The sequence below is a fragment of the Trichomycterus rosablanca genome, chromosome 20 (genome assembly GCF_030014385.1).
Source record: "Trichomycterus rosablanca isolate fTriRos1 chromosome 20, fTriRos1.hap1, whole genome shotgun sequence".
Lineage (NCBI taxonomy): Eukaryota > Metazoa > Chordata > Actinopteri > Siluriformes > Trichomycteridae > Trichomycterus > Trichomycterus rosablanca.
Genome location: NC_086007.1, coordinates 875,623 through 897,831, shown reverse-complemented (window position 1 = coordinate 897,831; position 22,209 = coordinate 875,623). Strand labels below are relative to the sequence as shown.

The window sequence follows — 22,209 nt, the reverse complement described above, 5'->3', positions numbered from 1 at the left end:
AATAATGAAACTAGAACCAGAGATTTTGTTTGAATGATTTTATTAGTATCTTTGATGGTAAACATGATCTTATTGATGCCATAACAGGACCGCAGTGCAAACACAGTCATCTCACTGCACGTCTGATCAATAACTAAAGGACGTTAATAACTGAGGGTCTAAAATAAAGATGAAACGTTACAGTCACGTTATTATTCTACTCCGATTATAAATTAAATGACTGAATTATGAGCTCAACTTTATAAATATTTTAGATTGTTTATGAGACGCGACACGAAACGACGGAAAACCTGCAAACATTTAAACACGTGACCTCAGAGTCAACAAACTATACCGCACTTCACACCCGGGGTCGAACCCAGAGCAGCTTGTATCAGTGTTAGCGTAGTGTTTAATCGCTTCAAAACCCAAACGGTATTAAAATAGTGACCTCTGTGTGACCACTTCATCAAAAACCCATGAGAAGGATGTCCATGTTCTGAGGAGTATGGGAATTTGTGCCCGTTGTCTGACTGGATGCTGATTTCAGTCAAGAAAGCCTGATGAGGTTTCCGTCCGGTTGAGAAGTTCGAGGGTAGTTTGCAATCTTTCCATACAAATTAGCATTTGTATTAGCGTTAGCGTCTTCATGTTAGCAGGCTAATTAATCCTAACGTTTATGACTTTTAGCGAAACAGAAGCTTTTACCGAGTGCAGCTCACAACTGAGGGTTAAGGACTGAATCAGGTTCAGGGTTCGAATGCTTGATTAACAGTTCGGTACCTGAACTGCTCAGCCAACAACAACTTATATTTAAAAATGTTCATTTAAAAAGTAAACGTAAACATTTGCGCATTTGCAAATTTAACAGCATTCGTTTAAGTTTCTTTGTTTTAGAGATGGCGGCTCTCGCTGTGGTTCAGTGGAGTCCTAAAAGCCTCGGAAATGACTTTGAGCTGATTTGAGATGCTTGATGATGTGTCGATAATGTTCAACAATATGAGGTTTACATTACATAGTTACACCACTGTTTCTTTTAACTCTCTTTCTTTCAGTGATGACGGCTCTCGCTGTGGTTCAGTGGAGTCCTGAAAGCCTTGAAGATGGCTGTGTACCAATTTTCAAACATATATTTATATATATATATACATTTTCCACCAGTTTTGCTGATAAAATTGCAGTGGCACGGTGGCTCGGTGGGTAGCACCTCTCGAATCCTTCCATTAAAGCCAAGCAGCCACTTAAAGTTTCTACAGGAACACTACACACCACGATCGCAGAACATGCTCAAAGAACTGAAGGAAAATGATGAATGATGAATGTATGTCTGAGACTTTAGGACTCCACTGAACCACAGCGAGAGCCGTCATCTATAAATGAAAGAACCTTAAACGACACTGTTAAATATACGTACGATACGCAGAACCTCATACTGTCGCGTGTTATCGAGCGTTTACGGTAGTGGACGGTTACGAGGACGTGGGCGGGACAGAGTTTGATTAGAACGTCGGCGTCAGTGGGTTCAGGGCTGCTCGGCGTCGGCTCAGACTTCACACGATCACGTTCACATCAAAGCAGGACGGACGAGAACCTTCAGCGTACAGATCTGATCTTCATCCTGGAACACAAAATAAACCACAGAATCAGAATCACCATACACCCAAAAATATTCGGACACCTGATCGTGAGCTTGTTGTAACTCCAGCGTCCTGCACGGAGCCCTGATCTCAGCCTCAATCAACAGCTCTGGGATGAACCGGAACATCGACTGTGAAATCAATCAGCGCCCAGCCTTACAAACGCTGCCATCTTCTGACTGAACGGGCACAAATTCCCACACAAAGAGCGGCTGTCGTTCTAGCTAAAGGTCACTCAGAGCGTCGCTCTGCTTTGATAGCGTTTGTTTTGGAAACGGGACCCGACACGCTCACGGTCAGGCGTCCGAATACTTTTGGCTACACGATGCACGTCTGAACTATGTTACCCATGCTGGCCATGCAGTGCTACCGACCTGGCCTGGTGCCAAACAGACACAACAGAGAGAGAGAGACGAGGTCGGACAGGGTTTGTGTTTATTAAAGCAGCAACAGCGACCCCTGCTGGGTGGAACATACAGTGCTGAGCATGGCAGTACGTACGCTGTTCTGCTCTCTGTGAGAGTCCGTCGCTGGCTGGGGTGAAAGAATCAGGAGATAAATTCACCTGTCTGAGGGTGCAGGTGCTAGTCAACATGGGGGAAGTACAAGCGGCAGAGGAAGGCTCAGGGGGGCGCGGACGTTTTAGATTTGTGCCCGGAACCAGGAGCGTGACGCCCCCCTGGTGGAGTTTCCAGGTCGAAGAGGTGGGAAACACCAGCAGGCGCTACGCTGGCCTGGCGTATCCATTACAGCCGAACAACACCGCAGTGTGTGTGTGTGTGTGTGTGTGTGTGTGGTTGGGTAGGTAGTGGGCATAAAAACGAGTCTTTTGTTTTAGGGGAAGTCCTGTTACCTGTTATCGAAGTGCCCAGCGATACCAAAAGTATGTAGACATCCCTAAAATGAGTGGTGCAAAATATTAAGCAAACATCCACGTATTCTCCACCGGAGCGGAACAGCGGGGTCGTACCAAGGATCTCACTTCCTTCCCACGTCCAGTCTGAAGCAACAACGGCTCAGGCCATAAAAGCACGGGCACGATCCCGACGGGTACCACAAGTATTCAGACGCTTGAACCATCTCAAAAAACCTCAAATCAAAAAAAGTCGAATCTGCTAAAATGCCGTAAACGTGTGAAGATCCATCAGCGTCTCAGAACACGTTCCAGAAATAGCTTCCGAAATCAAAAGGGGGCACACGTGCGCCCGTGGGGCGCAGGAATAACCCACTTCTCTTTAATCTAGGACTCACGGTGGCATTATGATGGGAGGTGTTTTATATTTAGGTTCTCCCTGAGGAACATCTACCACCGTCAGGTCAGAACCTGATGAATTAGGACACAGCCGCCGCTGGAGCGTCCACTGGAAACACAATCTGAACCAGAGGAGACGCTGGTCAAAACTACAGGTAAAGGGGTAAGGGTCTTGTTTAGGGGTCCAACAGTGGCAACTTTACGGCGGTGGGGCTTAACCTAGCATCCTTCTGATTAGTAGGCCAGCGGTCGGACAGGGTTTGTGTTTGTTAAAGCAGCAACAGCGACCCCTGCTGGGCGGGAGAGGCAATGGAGGAACACACAGTGCTGAGCATGACAGTACGTACACTGTTCTGCTCTCTGTGAGAGTCCGTCGCTGGCTGAGGTGAAAGAATCAGTAGAATATTTTACCTGTCTGAGGGTGCAGGTGCTAGTCTGAGGGTGCAGGTGCTAGTCTGCATTATCAGGTGTGACAAATACGCATAGGGGGCGATTACTTGGGTGGAATCCCATTAAAGTAAACGTATTCAGAATATTTTCGGGTGGGCGCTGTGACGTTACCCTCGGCCTCTTGCTGGTTGATCTCAGGCGTCACTGGAACGCTGCCCGGATGATCCGGTCACTGAGGGGCTGCGTGGGGCGGAAATTGTCCCCCAACATCCCATCGTTCCCTTCCAGCAGCTCCGCTCCCTTCACGTGAGACCGGAGTCTCCGGAACTCCTCGATCTGCAGACGGGGACACAAATATGGTGTTTATATAAGAGCCACACCCATTGAAATCAATTCTATAAAATGGGATGAAAGACTGGTGGGTTAGTGGGGCAGTGGGATAGCTGGGTGGGAAAATAGTGGTTTGGAGGGACAGTGGGATGGTGGGGTGGTGAGATAGTGGAATGGTTGATTTGTTAGACAGTGGGATAGTTAGGCAATGGGTTGGTGGGACAATCGGATGGTCAATTGGTTGGACAGTGAGATGGTTGGGTGGTGGAATAGTGGGATGGCGGGACAGTGGGATAGTGGGATGGTTAGGAGGTGGGATAGTGGGATAGTGGGACAGTGGGATGATGGGACAGTGGGATAGTGGGATGGTTAGGAGGTGGGATAGTGGGATGGTTAGGTGGTGGGACAGTGGGATAGTGGGACAGTGGGATAGTGGGACAGTGGGATGATGGGACAGTGGGATAGTGGGATGGTTAGGTGGTGGGACAGTGGGATAGTGGGACAGTGGGATGATGGGACAGTGGGATAGTGGGACAGTGGGATGATGGGACAGTGGGATAGTGGGATGGTTAGGTGGTGGGACAGTGGGACAGTGGGATGATGGGACAGTGGGATAGTGGGATGGTTAGGAGGTGGGATAGTGGGATAGTGGGATGGTTAGGTGGTGGGACAGTGGGATAGTGGGATGATGGGACAGTGGGATAGTGGGATGGTTAGGAGGTGGGATAGTGGGATAGTGGGATGGTTAGGTGGTGGGACAGTGGGATAGTGGGACAGTGGGATGATGGGACAGTGGGATAGTGGGACAGTGGGATGATGGGACAGTGGGATAGTGGGATAGTGGGATGGTTAGGTGGTGGGACAGTGGGATAGTGGGGCAGTGGAATAGTGGAAGGATGGGTTGGTGGATCACTGGGATGATGGAACATTGGGATGGTTGAATGGTGGAACAGTGGGATGGGGAAATAGCCGTGAAAGTTTCATAATGCCTCACAATATCAATACAAGACAGGGCTGGACTGCAGGCAGGCACGTCTAGCACCTGCACTCTTGATTTGTATTCATCATGAAGGTAAAAATGCTGTTGTTTTGATTGTACGCTCAGAACTAAACAAGGGTTTCTGTGGCCTAAAAGTCTAAAACGCTAGTCTATCACCTCTAGGTCTCGGGTTCGAGTCTCGGCCTCGCTGCATGTTTAACAGACACACTAGGGCGTGGCCGCCCCCAAGAGGAAGAAGAAGAGATGTTTATTACCTGCATCTGGGAGATGGTTAGTGGGTAACGGTAGAGGATCCAGATCACCTTCTCACTACAGGGGGGCGTCGTTAACGAGCCTTCGTACACCCAGTAATCCCGTAATAACGGATCTACAGAGAAACATCAAACACACACACACACACACACACACACAGGACGTTTGAGGTCGGAGCTCTGGAACCCACGAGGACTAAAATCAATCAAATATAAAGAGAGGAACGAACCCGGGAGTAACGTGTTCGGATTAAAACATGGAATTATTTTCGTCTTCCCCTGTAACAACAAAAAAAGAAACATTACTTTCATTAAATGGCCAAAAGTATGTGGACATCAGTACTAACGATTAACTTCAGGTGTTTCAGACACCTTCATTTATTTATTGTCTGTTTTACCACCACATTATCCTGGTCAGGGTCTCAGTGGGTACAATTCACTGCCCGAAACACCCGGACAGGTCAGCAGTGCATCACAGAGCACACACACACACACACACACACACACACACACTGTATTGTCCTGACTGCATGTTACTGTACTGTAGGAGGAAACCAGAGCACCCAGAGGAAACCCACGCAGACATGGGAAGAACATGCAAAACTCCACACAGAAAAGACCTTGGGAATCGAACCCATAAACCTTCTTGCTGTGAGACAACAGTGCCACCCATCGAGCCACCCTTGGCTGAATTACTGCCAGAATGCCTCAGTTGCTTCAATTGCTTGGATTGAATTCAAGCACAGTTGTAAGTCGCTTTGGATGAAAAAGTAAGGGAGAACATACCAAATACCACAAAACTATGAGTGTGTGTGTGTGTGTGTGTGGTTACCTTATACTGCAGGTCCTGTAACACCTCTGTAACGGCCTTCAGTCCCAGATGCTCCTTTCCAATCTACACACAACCACATTCAATGATTAAATGGGTTGACCGGGGTCCCTGGCCCCCACTGTGCCCTCCACCCACTGTGCCCTCCACTCACATGTGAGGTGGTTCTCATTTTTGGAATCTCTGCAACCAGCACGTTTCATATTCAGAAAACAAAAAGGGTCCTATGGTGCCGCTACCAGAATCACTGGTACCAGTCTGCCAGCCCCCCCCCCCCCCCCCCCCTTCCCGGCTAAACTGGTCCAAAACTGGCACTGCATAGACCCACAGAAGAAGGAAGGAACCCTGGTACCTGGACGAAGAGGGCGATGATGAGGATGCCGCTCCTATGACCCATGGCCTCGTCCACACTGCTGAATAGCGTACTGTTCCAGTGGATGAGGTGCAGCTACACACGCACACACACACACACACACACACACACACACACACACACGCGCACACACACACACACACATGTATTTACTTATGTATTAATTTTAAAGGACAACAATCAAATGCACTGACAGCTTGGAGCAGCAATTCCACCTGCTGCATGTGTTTCGAATGGGTGAACAAAACAGAGCACTCATGGGAACTCTACCTGGATGCTGGGAGAACATGCAAAACTCTAAACAGGCAGAAAACAGAGCTGCTGTTAATACCCAGGTGCCCAGGAACCCGATCAAGCAGCTGTACGGCCGTGACGTTTCATTCAATTCATTGTTTATTTCTCAGGCAGGTACGTCGAGGGTTATGATGTATTAGTTAAGGAGGGGTTTGGGTTATGATGTAATATTTTGGGAGGGGTTTTGGTTATGATGTCATAATTTGAGAATGGTTTAGGTTATGATGTATAGTTTGGGAGGGGTGTGGGTTATGATGTTATATTTTGGGAGGGGTTTGGGTTATGATGTCATAATTTGAGAATGGTTTAGATTGTGATGTAATAGTTTGGGAGGGGTGTGGGTTATGATGTCATATTTTGGGAGGTGTCTGGACTGACAGAGAAGGCGTGCTCACTCTTTGGACAGCGAGGGTGTCGTGCCACCAGCAGGTGTCCCCAGAGTGCACAGGAGCACCGGGTATATCCAAATGAGGACAAACTAACTACATACTAACGCTTCGTACCTCCATGGGAAAAGCTTTGAAGTTGACGGTGTGTTCGGAGCCCCTCTGGTTCTCTTTGCCCCAGTGGAACTGAACCTCATACAGCTCGAACTCATGATCGCTGGGTAACGGACCGCCGGTCACCACTGGAACACCGGAACACCGGAACACCGGAACAAAGAACCAATCAGAACATCAAGGAATTCAACCAGTAATAATAAATAATAAATATAAACTCATCTGATGTTTTTACACCGGTGAGAACTGTGGTGGACTGAGTAGCGGGTTTTCGGTACCTGATTTGGATTTGAGCATGATCCTGACGGTGTGCCCATCGTTGATGACCTCACAGTCTCGACACACCACGTAGTTATGCGTTAACCCCGCCTCCAGCAGACGGGGGTCGTACCTCGCCTCCCTGGAGTTCAGGTTTATGGGGGACTGGTTCTCACCGTTGGCCTCGGGGAACAGCAGACCCCACTCCGCCCCTAAAAACCCACAGAGCGCATTTAACATCAGAGCATAACAAACACTGTCCTCATCTGAACACTTTTTGAAGTTTAAAACTTTAATAACTTTAGATAAAAGCCGATTGTTGTTTGAAGTTTGGGGCGGGGCTCTCAGAGCTCCGTATCTGTTCCTCTGACCTCGCTCTGTGTTTATGATGGTTTGATGGTTTGAAGGTCAGAATCAGGAACCGTCGACCCTGAGAAAGAAAAAAACCTGCAGTGCTGAAGCTCATCTAATCTAACGGTCTCTTTATCCTGGTCAGGGTCACAGCGGGTCCGGTTCCACAGGGAAACACTGGAAGCCAGTCCATCACATTGCGGTAGCTCAGTGGTAACTTAGTGCTAATGTAGCAGTAACTCAGTGGTAACTTAGTGGTAACTCAGTGGTAACTCAGTGGTAACTTAGTGCTAACGTAGCTGTAACTCAGTGGTAACTTAGTGGTAACTCAGTGGTAACTTAGTGCTAACGTAGCAGTAACTCAGTGGTAACTTAGTGCTAATGTAGCAGTAACTCAGTGGTAACTTAGTGCTAACGTAGCAGTAACTCAGTGGTAACTCAGTGGTAACTTAGTGCTAACTTAGCTGTAACTCAGTGGTAACTTAGTGCTAACGTAGCTGTAACTCAGTGGTAACTCAGTGGTAACTTAGTGCTAACTTAGCTGTAACTCAGTGGTAACTTAGTGCTAACGTAGCTGTAACTCAGTGGTAACTTAGTGGTAACTCAGTGGTAACTTAGTGCTAACTTAGCTGTAACTCAGTGGTAACTTAGTGCTAACGTAGCAGTAACTCAGTGGTAACTTAGTGGTAACTCAGTGGTAACTCAGTGGTAACTTAGTGCTAATGTAGCTGTAACTCAGTGGTAACTTAGTGCTAATGTAGCAGTAACTCAGTGGTAACTTAGTGCTAACGTAGCTGTAACTCAGTGGTAACTTAGTGCTTATGTAGCAGTAACTCAGTGGTAACTCAGTGGTAACTTAGTGCTAACGTAGCTGTAACTCAGTGGTAACTTAGTGCTAACGTAGCAGTAACTCAGTGGTAACTCAGTGCTAACTTAGTGCTAACTTAGCTGTAACTCAGTGGTAACTTAGTGCTAACGTAGCTGTAACTCAGTGGTAACTTAGTGCTAACGTAGCTGTAACTCAGTAGTAACTTATTAGCTGTAACTCAGTGGTAACTTAGTGCTAACGTAGCTGTAACTCAGTGGTAGCTTAGTGGTAACTCAGTGGTAGCTTAGTGGTAACTCAGTGGTAACTCAGTGGTAACTCAGTGGTAGCTTAGTGGTAACTCAGTGGTAGCTTAGTGGTAACTCAGTGGTAACTCAGTGGTAGCTTAGTGGTAACTCAGTGCTGAGTGGTGTGAGCTCAGGGCTGTGTGAGGGACACTGGAGTTTCTTTATAGAGCTCATGCTGGAACAGGACAGGTCCTTCCCTAAACCGTTGCGGCACAGTCAGAAGCAGGTGGTTTCCTTTATGAGATGCTTTGTGGCTGAAACTGAAGCTGGTGTTCAGCAGATCTGGGTCAGTAAATGTAAAGAAGGTTAGAACGTGAGGATCTGAGGACGTGCTGAAGCCTCCTGAGATCTCTCAGTCCCTCAGGAAGCTGAACGTTAATAACTGTGGGGATTTGTCGCCCCTCCTGAGCTTCTTTATCTTTATTAAAAGCTTTATTTAGCAGCAGAACGACAGAATTAGCACCGCGCTGTTTCAGGGTCATCGGTCCCGCTGCCGTCTTCCTATTGGCTTAGAACCAACACACATCTGCACTATCTCTCTGATCACTGCTCACTTCAGGTGGGATTTGAACCCACAACCTCTGGCTTTATCCATGACACCAAAGGGGCAAAGACATCATATCTCCCGAACAGGGACTTGAACCCCTGACCTGATTTAAAGCCTTGATTCAAAGCTGTATACATACAGTGTATCACAAAAGTGAGTACACCCCTCACATTTCTGCAGATATTTAAGTATATCTTTTCATGGGACAACACTGACAAAATGACACTTTGACACAATGAAAAGTAGTCTGTGTGCAGCTTATATAACAGTGTAAATTTATTCTTCCCTCAAAATAACTCAATATACAGCCATTAATGTCTAAACCACCGGCAACAAAAGTGAGTACACCCCTTAGTGAAAGTTCATAAAGTGTCAATATTTTGTGTGGCCACCATTATTTCCCAGAACTGCCTTAACTCTCCTGGGCATGGAGTTTACCAGAGCTTCACAGGTTGCCACTGGAATGCTTTTCCACTCCTCCATGACGACATCACGGAGCTGGCGGATATTCGAGACTTTGTGCTCCTCCACCTTCCGCTTGAGGATGCCCCAAAGATGTTCTATTGGGTTTAGGTCTGGAGACATGCTTGGCCAGTCCATCACCTTTACCCTTAGCCTCTTCAATAAGCAGTGGTCGTCTTAGAGGTGTGTTTGGGGTCATTATCATGCTGGAACACTGCCCTGCGACCCAGTTTCCGGAGGGAGGGGATCATGCTCTGCTTCAGTATTTCACAGTACATATTGGAGTTCATGTGTCCCTCAATGAAATGTAACTCCCCAACACCTGCTGCACTCATGCAGCCCCAGACCATGGCATTCCCACCACCATGCTTGACTGTAGGCATGACACACTTATCTTTGTACTCCTCACCTGATTGCCGCCACACATGCTTGAGACCATCTGAACCAAACAAATGAATCTTGGTCTCATCAGACCATAGGACATGGTTCCAGTAATCCATGTCCTTTGTTGACATGTCTTCAGCAAACTGTTTGCTGGCTTTCTTGTGTAGAGACTTCAGAAGAGGCTTCTTTCTGGGGTGATGGCCATGCAGACCAATTTGATGTAGTGTGCGACGTATGGTCTGAGCACTGACAGGCTGACCCCCCACCTTTTCAATCTCTGCAGCAATGCTGACAGCACTCCTGCGCCTATCTTTCAAAGACAGCAGTTGGATGTGACGCTGAGCACGTGCACTCAGCTTCTTTGGACGACCAACGCGAGGTCTGTTCTGAGTGGACCCTGCTCTTTTAAAACGCTGGATGATCTTGGCCACTGTGCTGCAGCTCAGTTTCAGGGTGTTGGCAATCTTCTTGTAGCCTTGGCCATCTTCATGTAGCGCAACAATTCGTCTTTTAAGATCCTCAGAGAGTTCTTTGCCATGAGGTGCCATGTTGGAACTTTCAGTGACCAGTATGAGAGAGTGTGAGAGCTGTACTACTAAATTGAACACACCTGCTCCCTATGCACACCTGAGACCTAGTAAAACTAACAAATCACATGACATTTTGGAGGGAAAATGACAAGCAGTGCTCAATTTGGACATTTAGGGGTGTAGTCTCTTAGGGGTGTACTCACTTTTGTTGCCGGTGGTTTAGACATTAATGGCTGTATATTGAGTTATTTTGAGGGAAGAATAAATTTACACTGTTATATAAGCTGCACACAGACTACTTTTCATTGTGTCAAAGTGTCATTTTGTCAGTGTTGTCCCATGAAAAGATATACTTAAATATCTGCAGAAATGTGAGGGGTGTACTCACTTTTGTGATACACTGTACATACACACACTACATTCAATACACACACACTACACACACTCTTTACTCAACACGCACACTACATACACACTACACACACACTACACACCCCACACACTCTTTACTCAACACGCACACTACATACACACTACACACACACTACACACTCTTTACTCAATACGCACACTACATACACACTACATACACACTACACACACACTACACACACACTACACACATACTACAGTACATTCGATACACATTACACACACTTTCTTACACACACACTACACACGCATCACACACTACATACACACTACACACACTTTCTTACACACACACTACACTCAATACACACTACACACACTTTCTTACACACACACTACACACACACTACACTCAATACACACTACACACACTTTCTTACACACACACTACACACGCATTGATTGATTGATTGATTGATTGATTGATTGAGTACTTTATTAATCCCCGAAGGGAAATTGTGGTGTCGCAGCAGCAATAACAATTATGACAAAAAACATCACACAGTGACATTACAATGAGGTAAATAAAGAATCAAAAAATTAGTACAAATGTAAATACAAGTAGATATAAAATCTAAAAATATAGATATAAAATCTAAAAATATACATATATGAAGAAAATAAAATAAAATAAAATAAAAAATAAAAATAATAAAATAAAATAAAATATAATAACATAAAAAATAATAATATAATATAAAAACATCTAACAGGACAAGAACAAAAGAAACTAAAAAGGGGGGGGGGGGGCTGAAGGTGCAGTTACAGACGTTGTGCAATTTGAAATTTTTAAATAAAAACTAAAAACAGTACCCTGTGCAAATTGTAGTTTAATTGTCTTTTGTGGGTGTTATAGGTTCTGAGTCCTTCTCTTGCACCAGTGAGAGTTATTATAGGTTGCCACCGCTGTGGGCAGAAATGACTTCCTATAGCGCTCTTTGTTGCAGCGAAGTTGGCGGAACCTTCCACTGAAGGCACTTTGCTGTTTAATCAGCAGGTCGTGTAACGGGTGTGTGGTATTGTCCATTACGTTGAGCAGCTTGTGCAAAATTCTCTGCTCAATAACCAGCTCTAGGGGCATCACACACTACATACACACTACACTCAATACACACTACACACACTACACACACTACACTCAATACACACTACACACACTTTCTTACACACACACACACTAAACTCAATACACACTACACACACTTTCTTACACACACACTACACACGCATCACACACTACATTCAATACACACTACACACGCATCACACACTACATACACACTCCACTCAATACACACTCCACACACTTTCTTACACACACACACTACACACGCATCACACACTACATACACACTACACTCAATACACACTACACACACACACTACACACGCATCACACACTACACTCAATACACACTACACACACTTTCTTACACACACACTACACACACACTACACTCAATACACACTCCACACACTTTCTTACACACACACACTACACACGCATCACACACTACATACACACTACACTCAATACACACTACACACACACACTACACTCAATACACACTCCACACACTTTCTTACACACACTACACACGCATCACACACTACACTCAATACACACTACACACACTTTCTTACACACACACTACACACGCATCACACACTACATACACACTACACTCAATACACACTTCACACACACACTACACACGCATCACACACTACACTCAATACACACTACACACACTTTCTTACACACACACTACACACACACTACACTCAATACACACTACACACACTTTCTTACACACACATCACACACTACACTCAATACACACTACACACACTTTCTTACACACACTACACACGCATCACACACTACATACACACTACACTCAATACACACTACACACACACACTACACACACACTACACTCAATACACACTCCACACACTTTCTTACACACACACTACACACGCATCACACACTACACTCAATACACACTACACACACTTTCTTACACACACACTACACACGCATCACACACTACATACACACTACACTCAATACACACTCCACACACACATTACACACGCATCACACACTACACTCAATACACACTACACACACTTTCTTACACACACACTACACACACATCACACACTACATACACACTCCACTCAATACACACTTTCTTACACACACACTACACACGCATCACACACTACATACACACTACACTCAATACACACTCCACACACACACTACACTCAATACACTACACTTAATACACAATACACTCAACACACACTACACACACTTTCTTACACACACACTACACACGCATCACACACTACATACACACTACACTCAATACACACTCCACACACACACTACACTCAATACACTACACTTAATACACAATACACTCAATACACACACACTGCACACAACTACATACACACACTGCACACACACTGCACTCAATACAGACACTACTCACAATACACACAACTATACACACACTACACACACTTTCTTACACACACACTACACACGCATCACACACTACATACAGTGGGGCCAAAAAGTATTTAGTCAGCCACTGATTGTGCAGGTTCTCCTACTTAGAAAGATGAGAGAGGTCTGTAATTTTCATCATAGCTACACTTCAACTATGAGAGACAAAATGAGAAAAAAAATCCAGGAAATCACATTGTAGGATTTTTAAAGAATTTATTTGTAAATTATGGTGGAAAATAAGTATTTGGTCACCCACAAACAAGCAAGATTTCTGGCTCTCACAGACCTGTAACTTCTTCATTAAGAAGCTCTTCTGTCCTCCACTCGTTACCTGTATTAATGGCACCTGTTTGACCTCGTTATCTGTATAAAAGACACCTGTCCACAGCCTCAAACAGTCAGACTCCAAACTCAACCATGGCCAAGACCAAAGAGCTGTCGAAGGACACCAGGAAAAAAACTATAGACCTGCACCAGGCTGGGAAGAGTGAATCTACAATAGGCAAGCAGGTTGGTGTGAATAAATCAACTGTGGGAGCAATTGTTAGAAAATGGAAGACATACAAGACCATTGATAATCTCCCTTGATCCCGTGGGGTCAAAATAATCATGAAAACGGTGAGCAAAAATCCCAGAACTACACGGAGGGACCTGATGAATGACCTGCAGAGAGCTGGGACCAAAGTAACAAAGGCTACCATCAGTAACACACTACGCCGAGAGGGACTCAAATCCTGCAGTGCCAGGCGTGTCCCCCTGCTTAAGCCAGTACATGTCCAGGCCCGTCTGAAGTTTGCCAGAGAGCATATAGATGATCCAGAAGAGGATTAAGAGAATATCATGTGGTCAGATGAAACCAAAATGGAACTTTTTGGTAAAAACTCAACTCATCGTGTTTGGAGGAAGAAGAATGCTGAGTTGCACCATACCTACTGTGAAGCATGGGGGTGGAAACATCATGCTTTGGGGCTGTTTTTCTGCAAAGGGGACAGGACGACTGATCCGTGTTAAGGGAAGAATGAACGGGGCCGTGTATCGTGAGATTTTAAGCCAAAACCTCCTTCCATCAGTGAGAGCATTGAAGATGGAACGTGGCTGGGTCTTCCAGCATGACAATGATCCCAAACACACCGCTCGGGCGACGAAGGAGTGGCTCCGTAAAAAGCATTTCAAGGTCCTGGAGTGGCCTAGCCAGTCTCCAGACCTCAACCCCATAGAAAATTTGTGGAGTCCGTGTTGCCCAGCGACAGCCCCAAAACATCACTGCTCTAGAGGAGATCTGCATGGAGGAATGGGCCAAAATAGCAGCTACAGTGTGTGCAAACCTGGTGAAGACTTACAGGAAACGTTTCACCTCTGTCATTGCCAACAAAGGTTATGTTACAAAGTATTGAGTTGAACTTTTGTTATTGACCAAATACTTATTTTCCACCATAATTTACAAATAAATTCTTTAAAAATCCTACAATGTGATTTCCTGGATTTTTTTTTCTCATTTTGTCTCTCATAGTTGAAGTGTAGCTATGATGAAAATTACAGACCTCTCTCATCTTTCTAAGTAGGAGAACCTGCACAATCAGTGGCTGACTAGATACTTTTTGGCCCCACTGTACACACTACACTCAGTACACACTCCACACACACACTACACTCAATACACTACACTTAATACACACACTACACTCAATACACACTCCACACACACACTACACTCAGTACACACTCCACACACACACTACACTCAGTACACACTCCACACACACACTACACTCAATACACTACACTTAATACACACACTACACTCAATACACACCCCACACACTCTTTACTCAACACGCACACTACATACACACTACACTCAATACACACTCCACACACACACTACACTCAGTACACACTCCACACACACACTACACTCAGTACACACTCCACACACACACTACACTCAATACACTACACTTAATACACACACTACACTCAATACACACCCCACACACTCCTTACTCAACACGCACACTACATACACACTACACTCAATACACACTACACACACTTTCTTACACACACACTACATACACACTACACTCAACACACACTCCACTCAATACACACTACACACACTTTCTTACACACACACTACATACACACTACACACACATCACACACACTCCACACACACACACACACTACACTCAATACACTACACTTAATACACTAAACACACACTACACACACACTATATACACAATACACTCAATACACACACACTGCACACAACTACATACACACACAGCACACACGACACTCAATACAGACACTACTCACAATACACACAACTATACACACACTACATAAACTAATACACTTAGTACACACTACCCTCAGCACACACGTAATACAGTTAATACAAACACAACACACACTAAATACACTACATTCACACACTAGTCCGTACACACACATTAAAGTCAATACACACACACACACACACACCTTGTCTAACAAAGGCAATACAACGAAACACACGATACAGAGCTGCTGTGTGTAAACAGATGATATGATCACGACCTTCATTTACTGCTTCATTAAACAAACACCAACACACACCAGACACAAAGAGGCACCAAGAGACAGGAACAGTCAGTAACAGTCAGTACCAGACTACCTCACTGATTATTAGACGACAGGCTGATCTGAGTTATTGATGTTATAATGATATAATCTCAGATGCTCCTCCACTGAATGTTTGTACTGAACCACAAGGCTGCGTCTCACTCAAGGTTATTAGAAGAGGTGCGGTGATCCCGATAGTGATGTTATCATCTATCACAACCTCGTTATCATTTCTGATTCTCCTCCTGTCCTTCACATTACTGATCTGATCTGATCTCTCAGTCCTGCTGAGAACATTTAAACCGCTCGGGTTTGTTCACTACACACACACCAGAACACACACCAGAACACACACACACACACCAGAACACACACCAGAACACACACACACACACCAGAACACACACCAGAACACACACACACACACACCAGAACACACACCAGAGCACACACACACACCGGCCGGCTGGTTCAGAAGCTAGTTTGTTCACTACACACACACCAGAAAACAGTTTTTGTGGGTTTTGTTTTCAGAGCTCACAGTGAGAGAGAAGAGTGTAAAAGAAGCACACCATTCAGTATCACACAAACACAAACACACACACACACACACACACACACACACACACACACACTCATGGAGAGAGAGAGTGAGGGACAGTGAGTGACCATGTCTCACACACACACAACTATACACATACACACACACACACACTCACACATACACACACACACACACACACACACACACACATAGTACTTTTACATTTTTGTTTCTATTTGTACTGCTATTGTTTTATATTTCTACATACACACTAACTATATACAACACACTGCACTCAATACACACTTAACTACACACACACTCAATACACACTTAACTACATACACTACACCAAATACACAGACTAAATATACACAATACACCCACACTACACTCAGTACACACTAAACTACACACACACACACTAACTACACTCACTAACTATATACAATATGCACAGTACACACACCCTACACTTAATACACACATTAAGTACATACAATACACACTTTACATGAATATTTTCAGCATTCAGCAGACACTTTTATCCAAAGCGACTTACAGCACTGTGACACTATACAGTCTAAGCAATTGAGGGTTGAGGGCCTTGCTCAAGGGCCCAACAGTGGCAACCTGGCAGTGGTGGGGCTTAAACCAGCAACCTTCTGACTACTAGTCCAGTACCTTAATGACTAGAATACAACTGCCTTATAGACAGTACACACACTAACTATATACAACACACTACACTCAATACACTCAGTACACACACTACACTCAATACACACACGTAACTACACACACACTTTACTCAATACACACACAAGTACACACAATACACTCATGATATACACGCTAACTACACACAATATACACACACTACACTCCATACACACACTACACTCAATACACACTTAACTACACACACTACACTTAATTATGCACACACTACCTATATACAATACACACACTACACTCATGATACACACACTACCTATATACAATACACACACTACACTCAGTACACACACTAACTACACACACTACCTATATACAATACACACTACACTCAATACACATATTTAACAAACAATACACACACTACACTCAATACACACATGCAACTACACACTCACTTTACTCAATACACAGACTATATTCAATACACACACTAACTACACACAATACACACACACTTTACTCAATCCACACACTAACTACACACCATTCACTTATGATACACACACTAACTATATACAGCACACACAGTTAACTCAATCCACACACTAACTACACACCATTCACTTATGATACACACTATCTATATACAATACACACACTAACTACACACACTAACTTCATACAATTCGCTCATGATACACACTTAATACATACATCACACACACTAACTACATACAATGTACTCAGAATACACACATATTAAACTCAACACACACACACTATACTCAGTCAGTACACACATTATATTAAGCACACACACACACATAGTACTTTTTGAATTAATGTTCCTATTTGTACTGCTATTGTTTTATATTTCTTTATCATTTCTCTATATTTTATTATTATTAGTTTCTTATTTCTGTAACTGAGCTTTGTTAATATGAAAGTTTAATAATTGTCAAACCCATAAAACCACATTTACACTAAACTGAACTGACAGAGAGAATTGAATTAAATAGAGAGTAAAAGAGAGAAAAAGAGCGAGAATTGAATCAAACGTGTGTGTGTGTGTGTGTGTGTGTGTGTGTGTGTGTGTGAGCTCATCTTTGACTCAGAGATGAAGGAGTGAAAGTTGTGATCTATCATTCGGTTCTTTACCTTCCTCGTAGCCCCAGTGCAGCTCCTCCCTCCGGGGCAAAGAATCCGACTCCTCCACCACCGGCTCTGCCATCCTGCTGTGCCAAACCTGGGTGCCAAATCCCCCAAAAACCTGAACCTGAGAGGGACTGAAAGTCTCCGAAAATCTGAACCTGAGGGTCGGAGCGGCTTTCACCTCAATTCACCTCAATTCACCTCAATTTACTTCAGTTCTTCCTCTTCAGTGTGAAGCCATGACGAGTTTCTTCTGCTTTCTGTCCCACAGTCACCATCCAATTCTATTCAAATACAGAATGAGAGAGAGAGAGAGAGAGAGTGTGTGTGTGTGTGTGTGTGTGTTCTCTCTCTCTCACTCACTCGCTCATTCATTCACTCTCACTTTCCTGCCAAGAGACTGAAGGCTGCAGAAAGACCTTCTCACCACAGTTCAAGATCCTCCAACAACAAAGTGATGTGAGAGACGGCAAACTGCATTTATATACACACACACACACACACACACACACACACACACACACACACACAAAGTGTACACAGTACCACACACACACACAAAGTGTACACAGTACCACACACACACACAAAGTGTACACAATACCACACACACACACAGTGTACAAGATACCACACACACACACACACACAGTGTACACGATACCACACACACACACACAAAGTGTACACGATACCACACACACACACACACACAGTGTACACGATACCACACACACACACACACACACACACACAAAGTGTACACAATACCACACACACACACAGTGTACAAGATACCACACACACACACACACACAGTGTACACGATACCACACACACACACACAAAGTGTACACGATACCACACACACACACACACACAGTGTACACGATACCACACACACACACACACACACACACAGTGTACAAGATACCACACACACACACACAGTGTACACAATACCACACACACACACACACACACACACAAAGTGTACACGATACCACACACACACAAAGTGTACACGATACCACACACACACACACACACAAAGTGTACACGATACCACACACACACACACAGTGTACACGATACCACACACACACACACAAACACACAGACAGTGTACACAATACCACACACACCCACACACACAGTGTACACAATACCCAACACACAGAGAGAGAGAGAGACAGTGTACACTATACCACACACACACACACACACACACACAGTGTACACGATACCACACACACACACACAAACACACAGACAGTGTACACAATACCACACACACACACACACACACAGTGTACACAATACCCAACACACAGAGAGAGAGAGAGACAGTGTACACTATACCACACACACACACACACACACACACAGTGTACACGATACCACACACACACACACAAACACACAGACAGTGTACACAATACCACACACACACACACACACACACAGTGTACACAATACCCAACACACAGAGAGAGAGAGAGAGAGACAGTGTACACTATACCACACACACACACACACACACACACACACACAGTGTACACTATACCACACACACACACAGGGCTGTGCTCTGATTGGCTGGTTGCGTTGACTCCTGGATCTTTGATACAGCAGGTTAGAAACAACTGAGCAGCAAGAGTCTAACCACACACACACACACACACACACACACAAACACACACACACACAAGGGAAATGGGTGAGGTTACAATAACACCCACAGTGAGAGAAGAAAAGAAAATAAAGCGAAGAAAGAGAATCAGGGACAGAGAGAAAAGAACAAAGTACAAAACAAACAGAGGAGGGAGAGAAAGAAAAGAACAAAATATAAAAGTAGTGAAAGAGAAAGAAATAAAAATAATAAAGCGATGGAAAAAGAAAAACTGAGAATTATGAAGGAATAAGAAGAGAAAGGAAACGTGGAGGGAAAAAAGAAAGAAAATCGAACCCTGAAACACAGAGGAGGAGAAAAGAAATGCCAGATATCCGTTCTTTCATTCTCATTTTGCTTTCTGAACAGTAGAATAAAAATATTCATTCATATATTGTCTATTTTACCACCGCTTTATCCTGGTCAGGGTCACGGAGGGTCTGATTTACTGGGCGAAAGTTACACACACACACACACACACACCTAGTGAGACTTTTTAGTATCGCCAGTTAACCTGACTGTATGTCTTTGGACTGTGGGAGGAAACTGGAGTACTTAGAGGAAACCCACACAGACACAGGGAGAACATGCAAACTCCACACAGAAAAGACCCTGGACAGTTGACAGAGCTACCCACCGAGCCACCCAGAATCAAAATATTTAAATTTATGTATTTATTAATTAGGATTATTAGTGTCATGTTTTACACTTTGGTTTCATTCATGACAGGAACGATAGTAACTCATCACACAAGATTCATCAGTCCACAAGTTTATATCGAACAGTCCTGGACAATTTAGTGTCTCCAATTCACCTCACTTACACACCTTTGTACTGTGGGAGGAAACCGGAGCTCCACATGCAAACTCCACACAGAAAGGAGTCGGACAGGTGGCGCAGCGGTAAAGTACGCTAGCTCACCAGAGTTGGGGTTTCGAATACATCGTATCGAATCTCAGCTCTGCCTTTCCGACTGGGCTGGGCGGCTGTATGAACAACGATCGGCTGTCGTTCAGGGTTAGAGGGTAAGAAAGTCGGATCATAGATCCTCATAACTGGTGCGACTGCGGCCCCTGCTGGCTGACTGATGATGCCTGCACAGGGCTGAGGAATAAAGCTGATGGGGGTGTGGCCCTCCATACACGGTGCCCGTCGGTGTATGAACTCGACTCTTGCAGGTGAAAAATGCAGTCTGTACTGACTGTACGTGCCGGAGGGGGCGCATGTGAGTTGAGAGGCGTCCTCCGTCAGCGGTGAAGGGTCGGATCAGTATAGAGGAGCAATCAGGGGAATTGGACACGACTAGATTAGGGGGGGAATGGGAACAATTCGGACCGCTCCACCTGGGGATCGAACCCAGGACCTTCTTGGTGCTACCCACCGAGCCACCGTGCCGCCCAAAAATAAAGAACTAAAGAACTAAATCATTCTGGCTTGTTTACAAAAGACAAGAGAAAGAAAAGACAGGTGACATTAAACAGCTAGAAATGATAAGAAATTAAAAAATACTACTAATAAAAACAGTCTGTTTATGTTGAGCAATAAAACAGTCATGTTAAAATAAAAGACTTAATAATGGATAAGGTCAAGCTACTGGACTCCTGATGGACAAGGAAAGGAAGACGCTGCCAAAATGTTGTGCCACGATGGATAAGAGGAGAAACATCATGGACCAACACAACAAGCAAGAAGTGGAGGCCTCATGCTACCCAAGTCATAAATGAGATAAACAGGGAGGCGGACATGGAGATGGAGGGACGGTAAAGAACGAGCTGCTGATGGATGGATGGATGGAGCAGAACGATTAATTCTTGCTCTGATAAATTTACTCCAAGGTTCCTGTTGAGTTTGGTTCCTCTCAGTGTTTCCTCTTTGCCACCGTCGCCCTCTGCTGCTCAACATGAGGTTCTGGAGCACCACCACCATCATCAGGAGACCTGAGATCGTCCCAGCATGAGCTGATCGACGTGGAACAACAATCTTCTAAAAGCAAAACAGTTCTGGCTGCTTATTAAGAACAAGGAGATCGTTTAACGTCCCGAAGCCTGTTCTGTTTCAATATCAACACCACACCCTGACAAAACACACACACACACTTCAGAATG

The 22,209-nt window shown here is 44.5% G+C and overlaps 1 protein-coding gene across 1 annotated transcript; it reads right to left on the bottom strand.

Moving 5' to 3' along the window:
• Window positions 1–23: 23 nt before the first annotated feature.
• Window positions 24–19,891, bottom strand: ca8 (carbonic anhydrase VIII). The gene is made up of 9 exons (XM_063016848.1): window positions 18,439–19,891; window positions 7,114–7,305; window positions 6,839–6,963; window positions 6,021–6,116; window positions 5,672–5,734; window positions 5,070–5,118; window positions 4,843–4,955; window positions 3,430–3,594; window positions 24–1,597 (listed from the first exon to the last, which is right to left on the bottom strand). Exons 1-8 carry the CDS (start codon window positions 18,509–18,511, stop codon window positions 3,460–3,462), a joined length of 846 nt encoding a protein of 281 aa, XP_062872918.1. The 5' UTR covers window positions 18,512–19,891; the 3' UTR covers window positions 24–1,597; window positions 3,430–3,459.
• Window positions 19,892–22,209: the final 2,318 nt, after the last annotated feature.